The 14,222-nt window shown below is 32.1% G+C and overlaps 1 protein-coding gene across 4 annotated transcripts; it reads right to left on the minus strand.

Moving 5' to 3' along the window:
* Positions 1 to 363: 363 nt before the first annotated feature.
* Positions 364 to 11,122, minus strand: LOC100749382 (DNA-binding protein RFX2). Of its 4 annotated transcripts, none has more exons than XM_024371442.2 (17): positions 10,852 to 11,122; positions 8,423 to 8,733; positions 8,005 to 8,185; positions 7,671 to 7,715; positions 7,218 to 7,323; positions 7,058 to 7,157; positions 6,799 to 6,954; positions 6,451 to 6,582; positions 5,986 to 6,167; positions 5,419 to 5,889; positions 5,223 to 5,344; positions 5,054 to 5,151; positions 4,843 to 4,998; positions 4,556 to 4,758; positions 4,325 to 4,478; positions 4,196 to 4,247; positions 364 to 4,117 (listed from the first exon to the last, which is right to left on the minus strand). In XM_024371442.2, exons 1-17 carry the CDS (start codon positions 10,859 to 10,861, stop codon positions 4,074 to 4,076), a joined length of 2,523 nt encoding a protein of 840 aa, XP_024227210.1. In that variant the 5' UTR covers positions 10,862 to 11,122; the 3' UTR covers positions 364 to 4,073. The 4 variants fall into 4 exon arrangements, with proteins under 4 accessions (XP_024227210.1, XP_024227209.1, XP_024227211.1 ...); XM_024371441.2 differs by having other exon boundaries at positions 8,005 to 8,197; XM_024371443.2 differs by lacking the exon at positions 10,852 to 11,122 and adding an exon at positions 9,169 to 9,738 and having other exon boundaries at positions 8,005 to 8,197.
* Between the last annotated feature and the right edge of the window lie 3,100 nt (positions 11,123 to 14,222).

Raw genomic sequence — 14,222 nt, forward strand, 5'->3', positions numbered from 1 at the left:
AAAATTTGGAAAATTTCGTTCCACCGCGCACAACTACATAATATACAGACCGCGCGCAACATGGCGACTGAGGAAGCAACTTACTCGATTCTGGGGTCTACATGTGATTCGTGCGAAACGCGGGTAATTTTGAAGCAAAGACCTTAGTCTAACATTAATGATTATTGTATTGTTTACGTTATAGGTATTTCATGTTTTGTAATAAACATAAAAATGAAATTAGGTGGTATCCGGTTGATAGATTTCAAGTTTGTTAAGTTATCTTTATTCTTTTAAATGTCTCTCAATGAATTATTTTAATGAAAAATACTCGTCAACTAAATGACTTATGATAACATCACAAATTAGATAACAAAAGCAATCTTACAAGTTTTAAACATATATTTATTATTCAATTTTTTGTGATTCGCACATTCACACAGTTCTTAGAGCTTCTTACACCTCACATAATTTATATAAATTGTTTATCGTTTTGAGCTGCATTCAGTAAAAATAATCTTATTTAAGCAGTAATGAATGACACTCGACTTGTGCAAATCTGGAGGTATCAAAATATTTTCTTTAAGTTATAAGGAAAACGATACTTTTACTTTTCCTCTCTCAAGAGTATCTCTTAATTTTCTTCTTTTTCGTTTGTTCTCAGTGTTTATCTCTTAACAACGTAGTAAATCTTTTTTTCTGTCTTACAATTGGAATTATTTAAGGCCGTCTTCTTTCGCAACATAGGAAACTGTGTTAAGTTTGATCTTTTATCATCAACAACAAGACTACAATTGCTTGCACTTTGTGATAATTATGTGAAACTTACGAACAGCGATTCTACCTAAGAAGTACAAAGTACAAGCAAGTATCAATGAATACAGAACCGTGCAAAACATTTCTTTTTGAATAGTATCGTTTTTGTGTAATGTAATAAGACATTTCTATTTGATTTTGATTTTTAAATGCTGCATTTTGAAAATGAATTCGTTTAACACACATTTCTATATTCAATCATACTTGCCATCATTGCATGAATTCTTATTGACAAAAAAAGAAATATAGAAATTTCTTAGAAAGCCATTCTTATGCTAAGTACACATATCATTAATTTTTACATGTATAAGCTCATTATAGTTATGGAAATATTCTATCCTTTCCTTTTGCACACAAATAATATAACGCGCAACCAATGGTCAATTTACTGTGTGATACTCAATCCCTGTTCTCGACTTAAATCTATAAAAAGTTTGACTAGTATATATATGCAATACTTTTATACAATAAATAAATATACATATATATATATATACATATATATATATACATATATATATATTTGTATCCTATTCTCGTTAAAACTATTTACGAACATCGCAATGTAATAAATTTGATCAGTATTTAGTACCCTTTATTATGACCTTTAACAAAGTGAATTTTACTTTGGAAGAAATCTTTTTTTGCAAAAAAAAATCGTTTAAATATATTTAAAAGAAATAACCGCGATTTTTTGCTCGATACAATATTTTTATAAAATGCATACATTTCCTCTCATACATTCATTTAATTCTCTTTTCTACTCCATCACTTTGAAAAAACTTCCTAACTCTTTTTTTACAAAATAAAATGCTATAAAAGAAGCCCTAAAGGAAGAGCATAACTATCTGTCCCATTCATCTTGGTCGTTTGGCCTCGATTCTTTATATAATCAAGGTACAATAAAAAAATGTTCGTTTCTTTCTTGTATGAAATAAAAGGCACCAAGTTTTGCCAAACATTTAGTTTGTTCATAGGAGTTTCTATCTTTCAATTTAATATTGAATAAGAATAGCATCCTACAATGGATTTAAACATTTATGCAATTACTCATTTCCTACATTTCGAGATACGTTCTGACAGGATTTCTCTTAGAAAATCAAGCAATTCGTATATTTTTACATAATAATTCTCGATTTCTTGTAAAATACGTAACGTGCTTTCACAAAGTCTAATTAAACAATCTATATAGCAATGTTTTGCAATAAAAAATACGTTTACATCATCAATTCTGTATTTGAGTAAACTCGCATGCAGGTAGCAATAATTTTGAAAGATAATCTTTTAATATATTCAATATTCATTTCCGTAAATGTGCAAGCATTAATTGAACTTTACTTCAGCGCAAGTTTCTCAAATAAAGTACTTTTGTTTTATAAATATGGAATTATTAGAGTAATTTTCTGACATTTGGTAATAACCATAATAAGCAAGTTACTGAAAAAATATGTCAAACAGTACACATCAATTTCATTGAAACTTTGTACTTCTCTCAAAGTATATAATAGTGTATGTATATATTTGTTCATGTCACTAAATATATGAAATAAATGTATAATATGACATAAAATATGAGAAATTCAGAAATATGAAACTTTTATGGAAACAAATAATAATAGCTATAAGTTTTTATGAACCTACAGTGTACAACAAATTATACTCTCTCTTTCTCTCTCTCCCTTTCTCTCAATGTACACTAAAATGCTTAGAAATGAACATATCAAATTAGAATATAAGTCTTTTGGTATCATATCGTAAGTCGTAAATAATTATAGTATATCTCCATTAATTCAGCTAATTTCCACATTTAGGAAGTGGCTGTGATATATATAATTAAATCTAATCATAATCATAAATAATGAAATCATTATGTAACACGAAATCCAATTTCTAGGCCATCAGGCTGAAATAAATAAATACAATAAATGATGAAATCATACATAAAAAAAAAAAAAGTATGTGTGTTTTCAACTTTTGTAACAACTTACATATTTTGACATGCTTTCATAAAATAATACATATATAACAAAAAAGTATAACATGAAATTCACAATGTATACTTAAAATTTAGTTAGTTTTTACTACATAGATAAGTTACTTGAGTGTCTACAAATACAAATCATCTTTTGTAGTTAAATATATTAAAATTATGTAATAAATGCGAAGTATGTTTGAAGACACTCACAGTTTTCACTGATACAATTTGCAATTTTATGTTCTTCTTTCTCTTTCATATTAAATTTCAACAACTGTGCAATTCTCTGTCATACCATTCATATATATACATTTAATGTAAGAACTATAATGTATATTCTATCAGTAAATCAAAACGATTATATTATACCATTACATTCGCCACTTTTCTCATCGCTGTTTTGTACTATTCGTTTAAAAGTACTGAAAGAATATATATAGAGTATAACACACAGACGGCTTACAACAGAACTTTTTTACGCAGCTTTATGTATAATTAATAAATTGCATTAAAAAATATGAATGTCGGAAATTTTTAAAACTGGCATCGATTATACCATTATAGTAATCTAATTTGAATCTGCTCCAGTAGGAACAGTTACTTTTCTTACTCTTTCTTTTGACAATACCGTCGACAGGGCGGATCTTGTAAAATGTTACTCAATTATTTGTGCAAAATAGAATCCGTCGATATGAATTCTAGCAGAAAATGGTTTCTCCGTTAAAAATGCTTTCTTTCCGACTATTTTCTTTTGCACAAACTGATGTTTGTTATTTTAAGCTCACTCGACTTAATTTTCATGTAACATGCTAAAAAGTAAAGTACATTAGGTAGTCAAAGTTCAAGTTATTAGTGGTAAAGTTTAAGAATTTTCGGAATGCTCGGAAGCTTCAAAGGAAACGAAATTTATAGTCGAGTAAGCTTTCAATATTGAATACTATAAGGGCATGATAAATTCATGGTCCCATACACATTTCAAGGATGTTTCGACTAGATGATACATTAATGTACTAAACATCGTGCCAGCGATACGTTACACTTGCATCATATACTCGTATGAAACGAGATTGCATTACATATTCCTACACATTATATCACACAAACTTACTTAGATTGTATATATCCTGGGTGTTCGTTATGCAAAAATCTTCTTTGTTCAAGTCATAATACAATAAGATCTCATCTTATATAAAATTATAATTTATGGGACTAGTGTGTTAGTAGGCCTGCATGCTCTTGTGCTAACGTTCCATTCTCAGGTGCTACTGGCTTATTTTCAAAACTAAAAGACGTAGGCACGCAGTTAGCTTAATTTCATACGCTTTGGTTGACTCGTGTTTGATGCATCTAAAAAAACATTTCTAAATTACAAATTCCATGTAAATGGATAAAATTCATTAAAAATATTAAGCAAACATAACTTACCTCCATTAGAAGTGGCCCCAAACGCGCTAACTAAAGAGCAATTTTGACTTTTCTGAAAGAAAATAAAAGCTATTAATCCAATAATTATTAAAAATATTATATTTTACATTGTCTGACAAGAATACACACATCTCCCATTACTGCTATTGGAGTTGTCCCTGTGGCAACTGCTACTTGATGCTCAATCAAATAAAACATATACTCATCATACAATAATCGAATTAGATGAAAAGATCCGAAACTTGCTGCGCTTCTTAAAGTAAGGTCACGAATAACCATGGAACTATTGAATGAATAATAAAATAATAATCAAAGATATAAGGAATTAATCGTAATCTTTTACATATTTGAAATAATTACCTATAAAAGGACCATTTGAGCAAAAATTGTCGAGCGGCCTTTGCAAATGTTGGCTTTTCCTCAAACGGTTTAAGAACTTGAGTCACAACGCTCTTTAACCAAATTGCCCAATCTTCCAATGAATTTTGTTGTTGTAATGTTACCTTAAAGTCTGCTTCCAGACGTTGTACCATTGCGTAATCGCATTGGCATACCCACGAAGCCTGCAAAATATACATATATGCATCTTTCAGTGTTAGAAGAGGTACACTTTATATTAAATTACTAAGCCTTAATAAATTAGATACCTGTTCTTGCACATTATGAAAATCAACGCGATTTAGATCAGCTAGCATTTGATTTATTTGACTAGAATTCTGAAGCACTGCACGTGCAGCTTGAGCAAGATGATTCAATGATGTATAACGCCTTAATGTCTGAGCAAATGCAGATACAGCAGTCAACTAAAATAAAATGTTGTTAAAAAAGATATAATTCTTCATTATTTTCTAATACTACCTTTATTTGAGTCATTTCTTCAGGGCAATCAGCCATTGCTGACGTCAACCACGATTCTAGTCCTTTTGCAAAATTTCGGATAGACTGTGTTAATGAACCTGGAAATTGTACATCAATTGTTACCGTAATGATATTACAAATATATAATGGCGTGATCAATTCAACTCACTTGGTATGGGTCGCAACACATTAGGCATTAGTACTTCCACTAAATTTTGATAAAATGTATAATCAACTTTTCTTATGAAATCTTGAACTTCTGAACATTTACACATCTGATATAACTTAGTCCTAAATAAACAGTATAAAATGTCTTAAAATGTTTTTCAGAAATTTCTTTAAAAAATCGAGTATAAAAATCTTACTTTGATAAATATTTTTCTTCCTCACATTCATCACCATTATTATTGTCCTGGCTACGCCAAAATTCTCTCCAAAGACTTTCTACAGTAGCGAACTCAAAGTTGAGAACAGCATCTAAAAAGGCTTCACAATGTTCTCTGTATATACTACGAAACGTATCAATATCCTCTAACGTGCAATCTTCCGGAAGGGACGAACCATGTCCGACTATTATTTCTGGAAATTCTGGAATAGCACCACTCGCCTCACCCAGATACTGATGATATTGTGGCGGCGAATTGTTCGAAGAAATGTTCGTATTCGAATGCGCATTGTTCTCATATGTAGTATCCTGTTTTTGGTTCACGAATTTGAATCGTTTCGTTTGCGAATTTGTACCATGTTGCTGACGCGGTGTTCCATCTTCATTTAGCATGACTAAAGGAGAACTGGGTTTAACACGAATTCCATAATAATGATACTTTGAGTTTCCCCTGTGGAAGATGATAGTGATTAAAACATAATTATTTACAACATACAATTAAAATATAATGCAGAATGTATTTAGAACAAACAATAAAGTCCTTTACCTTGTGCCCAATCGTCTGGTTCTTAAACCCAAAAAAACGGAACGTATTAATTTGCCAAAACTTGCGGCATTTACAGGATCTAACTTATTTTCAGAACAGTGACGTAGATAATGATTGTAAAGTGTGGATCTTGGAAGAGAAACACCATCTGCTGTTTCATAATTTTCAAGCAACCAATGAACCTGATTATATAAAATTCATTATAAACTTCAGAATTATATTATTAACAAACAACAGATATATAACACTATATACATAAAAAATCAGAAAATAAAATGCTAGTTCAAACTACATATAACACCCACACGTGCTAGTAATATTTATGTTAGAAAAAATCTTTCTTGCATTATTGGCGAATCAAATTAAATTTTGAGCTTGTATAAAGCACCTCTAAAGAAGCAGTCTTGCATGCTACAACAAATTAGTACAGCTAAGCTTACAAATAGAGATTATGTATCAGCTTACTGTTGCTTGGGAAACTCTAGTGGCATGCGTCATATTTGCAGCTGCTGCTGCAGCATCTTCCACGGTGACAGTAGTACTTCCTGAATTACCGCTGATCAAGTATGCCCCTCCACCCCCGCTAACCACAGTTTCCTATCAAACACCCAACATACCAATACCACATTAAATCCCAATTTCGAAAAAGTAGCTTCATTATAGATCACCATTCGCTATTTAATATTCTAGAGCAACTCGATACAAATTTATATTATATAAAACAATAGTATATATATATATATATACAGAGTTTTGCAAAATAACAAAGAAATTGAAAGCAATGGGAACCATAAACATGCATTGCTATCTTACCGCATTTTCTGTCTGTGGACTAGCACGTGCAGCGGCTGCAGATATTAACGCGTGTGCTGTCGGATCCCCATCTACAACACTCTGTTGAATAAGGTACGTGCCATTGCCCTGGGATAACAATTGTCCAGTTGTAGAATTTGAACCTTGACCAGTAACCTACATGCAATGAAATATTATTCACGATAATACTAAAAGCCACACATTATGTTAGAATTACAGTTACATCCACTAATAGCAGATAAGATCTTTTATAAATTACCTGAGCGTAAGTTACTGGTGTGGTTGCTGGTGTGTAGTACTGACTGGACGCAGGAGTATACATCGCTCCTGCTTCTCCAACAGCATATACAGGGTATGTCCTATGAATGATAAACTATAAAATTTAGTGGAACGATTGAATATAATATTGATATACTTACATCTGGCCATTTGTCGGTATATACGTAGAACCATCTCCCTCAACATATTGAACATAGGTAGGATGAGAAACCGACTCGGACCCCACCGCTTCCGGTTCACCAGACACTGAAACAAACGCGATATATTTCAATATATTTATATAAACAACACTTTCACACGAATTAAGCTTCGTGAAATGCATAATATTTAGGAGTTACGCAGTTGTATCTTGCCAATCACTAGAAAAAATAGAGTGCATTTAAGTAAGCGCTTCCACTCTTAAAATAAAATTTAATATCTACACGTATTTAAATTTATTTATATTTTTCTTTATTATTCATCCATATAAAAAACGTACTATAACATGCAAAATTAATTAATGCATATTAACGAATAATACATAACTGTTTTACAAGTATGTTGTACATTAGTAATGAAATAAATAATGCATGCTAATTATATTCTGCCCTCACCTACTGCCGTTGTGAGGGACGCGTAGGATGGTGAGTCACTGGTGCCTAGTGTGGTCAGAGTAGAAGAACAGAGGTGCATGTTTTTCAGCAGCATGGAAAGGGCCAAATCTCTACTCAAACACTATAATTTTTTTTCAAACTGATCCTGATACTCACCCCTAACATATACTTATAAGGAGTCTCTCGACAACTTATCGCGATTTCCTTTTATATATATCAACGGTATTTTTTAAAACCAAGTTCTCAAATTTGAACGTTTTGCAATTTTCGACTTGGCAATCGGCAATTTTGCGACTAACAGCTGAATTGAAATTAACTTTGGCTCGAAACGCACCTGTTACTGTAATAAAATGCGGAGATCCACTGACAATGGTACCAGCAGACGTGGATGCAGCGTCAGAATCAACAAGAGTATGCTGACCAGAATGGGTAGTATTCACTACAACTTGTGCTGTAACATGCGCTGGAGTACCTGTTGAGCCGTTGGAAGAGTCTGCAGCTGTTTCAAGCGGATCCTGAACCAATAACTAAATTATTATTTATAGTATGCATGTTCTCAGGATCAATGGTAAATTTCTATATAATAATATAAATATTTAACACAGCTTCTTCATTTCCAATAATATCAAACATATATATAATTGATAAATGTAAGGTTCCATACATCATGAAAAGAATTTCTTTAAAAGTTCTTTAAAAGAGGAAATCTTTTAGCAAATAGAGAATTACTAATACTATGTAGTTGAGCAAACCTGTATAGGTTGTAGATTATTTGGACTGGAAGGATCAGGACTGGTAACAACAGTAATAAGTTGCTGTCCCCTCGTAGACTGACTCTGTGCTGCATTACCACTGCCACTGGAGCTGGAAGTAGTCACGACAACAACGCTTGGCTTAGGTTCCACCCCCACCGTTGTAGAGCTACCCCCACTGTTATTAGCTCTGGTGGATGCTGCGAGGGCATACTGGGCTCCTGTCGTAGTCATGGCAATCACTCCTTCACCTCTCTCTACTCCCACTGTATCACCACTACTGCTACCTCCCCGTTTGTGAAGGGAAGAATCTGTAGACGTATACATATACAAATGCAATAAATATCAATAACGTTCTCCAGCAGACTCAGCACAGGAAGAACTGCTATAAATTCTTTCTATATGCTTATGGCCATTCTATAGAATGCAATCACTAAAGAAATATAATTGATTCATAAATAAAGGAAGCAAAATTACTATAAAATCTATAGATTGTTACAAACTATTCCACTTTTTTACAAGTATTATGTACTACTTTTTGGAAAGTTTTTAAATGAAAATGAGAAAGATAAATATTTCGTAAATGAATAAAAATTTGATGTATATTTTGCTGTTTAGATGTATTATACAATGTGCAAGAATGTATTGATTATTTTTTATAGTATAACAAATACGATCGTATAAGTATCGAAAGAATAACAATATAGTAGAGTTAATCATTTTTATTATAATAAATTTCAGAATACATATTGTATACGTTGATAAGCAGAAGCAGGGAACATAATCGAACGGTGATACCCGCGAATCGGATGTTAGTTATAGCGATAGATTAACAGGCACCCTAACCTACATATAAGAAGAATCGCCTACGTAATTTCTCGCAGGTGTGTAGCATTCAATAATCTATAGATCAAAGAGAAGCCTCAAAGAGCGCTCGAATGAAACACGGCATTGTCGTTTCGACGTATGTGTAGCAAGATGTATTGGTACACCCTGTACCTGTAGGGTGACAGGTACCAAACAATGTTTCAAAGGGAAGAAAACGAAAGGGCGAGGGGTAGTGGCTAAAATGTAGCATACGCGTGGATGGACATAGAACTCTTGTCAAGGGGATTGAAAGCATCGATAGGAAAGGTCGGATCATAGGTGCAATTAGAGAGTATTAAAACTCCCTGCTGATCAATAGCAATAAATTTTATAATTAGCCTACGTACCCGTGAAAAAGTTTCGATGGTAGAAAAAAAATAGGATATAGAAATTCTTATTGTATATTCTATTGAAAAAAGATATATTAATCGTTTTCTTTGCAAATATAATATCAACATAAAAATATTAAGACACTATTAATGTAATAGTTAATTTGAGAAAAAAATATATGAAAAATATATTATTTGATATCAGGTATTATGTTATTCTAGAAAATGGTGGTTTCATTAGAAAGCATACTGTGTATGCACCTGGCCTCTGTTATGCATGACTGCATGACTGATGCCTGAAAGTGTTCTGCAGCACACCTTATTTGTTACTTTACATTGCATGTTCCCCATATATAATATCACATATATTTATATACTTTCAAATATCTTAATATTACAAGTATCTTATAAACATAATCTATAAACATATTGGACAAGAAACATTGCAGTACTTGAAATTTTAAGTTTATTGCAGCATCATTTTTAAAATAATTAGATGGCTGAAGGTGAGCTTTTTCTTTCATGCTTCAAGAAGTACATTGATAAGCCCATTTTAATTAAATGCTACACAGGGTTCCAAATATTAGATATCCCCCAGGTAGGGTGCACAATAAAATCACCAAAGCGTAATGCAATAGGGGAATATATAAAGCAAGAAATCTGCAATGATTTTCTATGTGGGAGAAATTAATTAATCTTTGCTACAGCAAATACTTAGAAGATATACTGACCACAGAAAATATAACATTTTAAAAGGAATGAAATTTTCAAATCAGAGGATTAATCTAATTGGTCCAGAATCTTTTTCTGTAAATGTCTAAACAACCAAACGATTCATAGTCTTAACAGTGTAGTGTGAACATTTTCAACAAATCTTCACATAAAAAGGCCAAAGAGTAACGTATGAATGTTCATAGTACGATGACTCTGCATTAAGAAATACAATTATGAAACGTGAAAAAATTCTCAGAACCATAAATCACAGTTATTTGGATAGTTCAACTTACAACTATGAATAATCAAATTGTATCAACTGTCACTATACAAATACATATTGCAGATGATAAAATTAATAATATAGCAGAGTTTGATAAGACGCTAGTACGCTGTATGTTCGAACACGTTACGTTCTGTTTTCCGTAATCGTGTTTGGAAAATTCTATGAACACGCGCATAAACAATAGTAATTAGAATCGTAAGAAAGCGCGGTTCATACGTTTCTTTTTTACTCACCTGTCTTCATGAATGGCGTGTACTTTCAACACGACGCCCGGACGCACTTGCGCGACCGAACGTGTCCCCCCACGTATTTCAATCGGGCTTTTCCCGTTCAAGGAACTGCCGTAGTTGTCACCCAGGAAACCACGCGGACAGCCAAGGCACCGTAGAAGTGGAAAAGCGGAGCAGCACACTCCGACAAACCTGTATATTTTGTTGTCGACGGCTGGTCGGAGTGTTGGTTGTCTGCTGCTGCGGTCGCCTTGACTACGGCATCACTGCCCGCGTCACAACCAGTACCGTACCTAATCTTCGTTTACCTTAGGGTGTTATAACTACCCTATACAATATACAAAACAACCAATACTACAAACTACTACTATTATTTATGCTCTTTCAGAATATACCCTTTTATGTTTTTAAATTTTATTCTTTCAAATCAACGTTTTCTGATTAAGCTCACTATTTTCTCTAAATATTGTTAAATTCGCCCTTCTCCTCATTCTTCTTCTATACATACGCTCACAGAAGTATTCGAATATCCTTAGAAACTTTTATGTATATATTATAAAAAAACATTTTGAAATTTCATTATTACTATAGTAAAACATGACTATCGTGACTCATATTGGTAAAATTTGAGACAGATCTGAAAATGTGCATAAAAGTTACAAGATATTTATTGGAAACATACACTTTGCGAGGATAAGCACAGTATTAACAATCAATTATTTTCTATATTAATAAGCCATAATATTTTACCAGACCATGTTTAGCACTAATTTTATGTTTAAGATTACTATTCATTCTGTATACTAATTCTTTACTAAGTGTATGTTTGCAATAAATGTCTTGTAACTTTAATATACATTTTCAAATTGATTTCGAACTCTATAATTATAATCACAATAATTGTGTCTCATTACAGTGCTAACAAATTTTCAAAAAGGTCTATGTAACGCGTATAATATATTCATAAAAACAGTTTTGTGTTCAGTGTTCAAATATTTTTGCGAGCTACTATATATATGTAATTAGTAAGATATAATAAGTAAATGTACTTTAGAGTAAACGAAATAGTATTCGTTCTTTTTAAACCATATTTTATTAAAGTTTCGGCCATCTTCAAGTTTAATTTGATAGATAGTGAACTTAATTAGTATTAGGTTTTGTGTATGTTACGTGATCAAGCACTTCTATCGGGACCATAGTTAAAATTATCCTATAAGTTACATATCCCGCAATACACATAATGATATTTAGTAATTAGATTGCGGATTTTTATGTAAATTTATATTTTTGAGAATATAATTTAAAAAGTAGAATCTCAGTAAAAAATTCTTTTAACTATCAAGTATTACAGAAGGCACTATACTTTGAATACTTCATACATTTTTTCGTATTACGTGCATTTTGTGCAATTCTGCGCTTTCAAATTTCTTATAAACGCATAAAAGCCGCGTCTATTAATAGTCGATTAAAATCAAGTAAAAAATTATTCTTGAATAATCTTGAACCGGGTCTATAGAATTATTGATACGCCTATGAATAATGTCGCGCGTGCCCTTCTTCGACATTAACAGTCGGACTCGATTAAATCACTAAAATCTATAACATTCGTTTAGATAAAATTTAACTCCAGGTTTTTTTCCATAGGAATCCCCTTTTCGAAAAACGGCAAATGTAACTCATAAATAGAAACTGTGTTACATAGCAGTTAGTGTATGTGTGCGCAATCGCATATCAATGCGCAGCCTATACGTGATACCGACTAACTGCATTATGACATTTGCTTTGCTCCGATGAATAATCATTTAGATTAGCCGCTGATTTTTACTCGATTGGATATGCAATATGTCAGAGTATCTTTAATTCATCTTAATCTGCATTTAATTCGTTTGAATCAATCGATCATACAAATACACCGCGCTTTCACGCGGCGCGCTGTTCGAAATTGTCGAAGAGTGAGAGATTGTAAATAACTGACCAATCATGCACAAATATAATTACTAATTGCGGATTTTTATACATCTATGGGAAGTCTGATGATGCAAAAATACATCATAACGCACAATGTATATAATGTGCACAAAAATATAAAATATCCAAAATAGGATATTTACTATAATATTTGATAGTAGATGAAACAAATTTCTATTTAAATTAGAAATTTGATTGGGATTTTATCTCTTTAGTTATGTTCATAAAAATATAAAAATGCATAAAAATCCGCAGTCTAGTGATTACTATTATCGTAACAAAAACGAATAACCTGAACGAGATCTTCCTAAAACAACTAAATATGTTTACACTCAATGACAAAAATGTTATATTTTAAATAAACTTTCGCTGCACGTTTAACCTTCTGACAGGTGTAGGAAATATGTAAATGTAAAACTCACTTGGCAACAAATTTTGAGATCGATAATAAATAATCGGCAATGAGGATTCTTCCGCCATCATTATGGAATATCTCTTGGAAAAAATGGAATTGTATTCATCCTCTTCCTGCCACTCCATACTTTTGCGAAGTACACGCCAAAGTTTTAGAGTTTTAATCGCGGGAAAATCTGTCGACTGTATCCCGAGATACGGTTTCCACGGGCGTAAATTATTTGCTCTTTACTCCAGAATGTCGTAAATTTTTTCAACCACGTTTTATAACAACCGAAGATCAGATTATAGTTCTTCAATTACAGAGAGAACAATATACGATTTTTCTGTTATAAGAATCTAGTAAGAGAAAAAGTGCCCATAAATTGTAACACTTATAGATTGTAATGTGGAATAATGATTAATTTGATTACGTGAAAATTATTTATATTCAAAAAAAAGGATGGTCAAAAAATACCAAATTCGTGTTCCTTCAGACATCTAAAATCCTAGTTAGGCATCAGGCAAATAAAGGTACAACCAATATTTTATCGAAGAAACGTCATCTAAATAAAAAAAGGATGAAATATAGCGGCAATTCTTCGTATTCAATACATTCCCTCTTGTTTCAAAAGTAAGTTACAGTATAACTATAAAAACATATTTCATGGAATATTTGCCTTAATTTGTCGCGTTTTATTAATTGACAATTTGAGCAATATGTTTTTATAAATCGTTTGGAAGTTATCATCATTCGAAATCAGAAAGTTCTAATTCGTCTTTCGGAGCACCGTCGGCTTCATCTACATTTCCTCCAACTTTCCCATCATATTTATTATAAATAATTGTACTTTTATGATAACTTAGAACTTATAGAATGACATCTTATTAGGATTTTAGAGGCCTGAAAAGATACAGATTCGTCATTGTTTGTTGACCGCCCTCCAGTTTTTAAAACATGATCAATGTGCGTATCGTACTCGTGATTGACCTAATGCTGCGCATTGTGACGC

The sequence above is a fragment of the Bombus impatiens genome, unplaced genomic scaffold (assembly GCF_000188095.3).
Source record: "Bombus impatiens unplaced genomic scaffold, BIMP_2.2 scf_1334, whole genome shotgun sequence".
NCBI lineage: Eukaryota > Metazoa > Arthropoda > Insecta > Hymenoptera > Apidae > Bombus > Bombus impatiens.

Coding starts and splice junctions, on each gene's coding strand:
- LOC100749382 (XM_024371441.2), bottom strand. Junction 7,716..8,004: donor GCATTTTATTACAGTAACAG/GTGCGTTTCGAG, acceptor TGACCACACTAG/GCACCAGTGACTCACCATCC. Junction 6,583..6,798: donor GTCCACAGACAGAAAATGCG/GTAAGATAGCAA, acceptor GGTGTTTGATAG/GAAACTGTGGTTAGCGGGGG.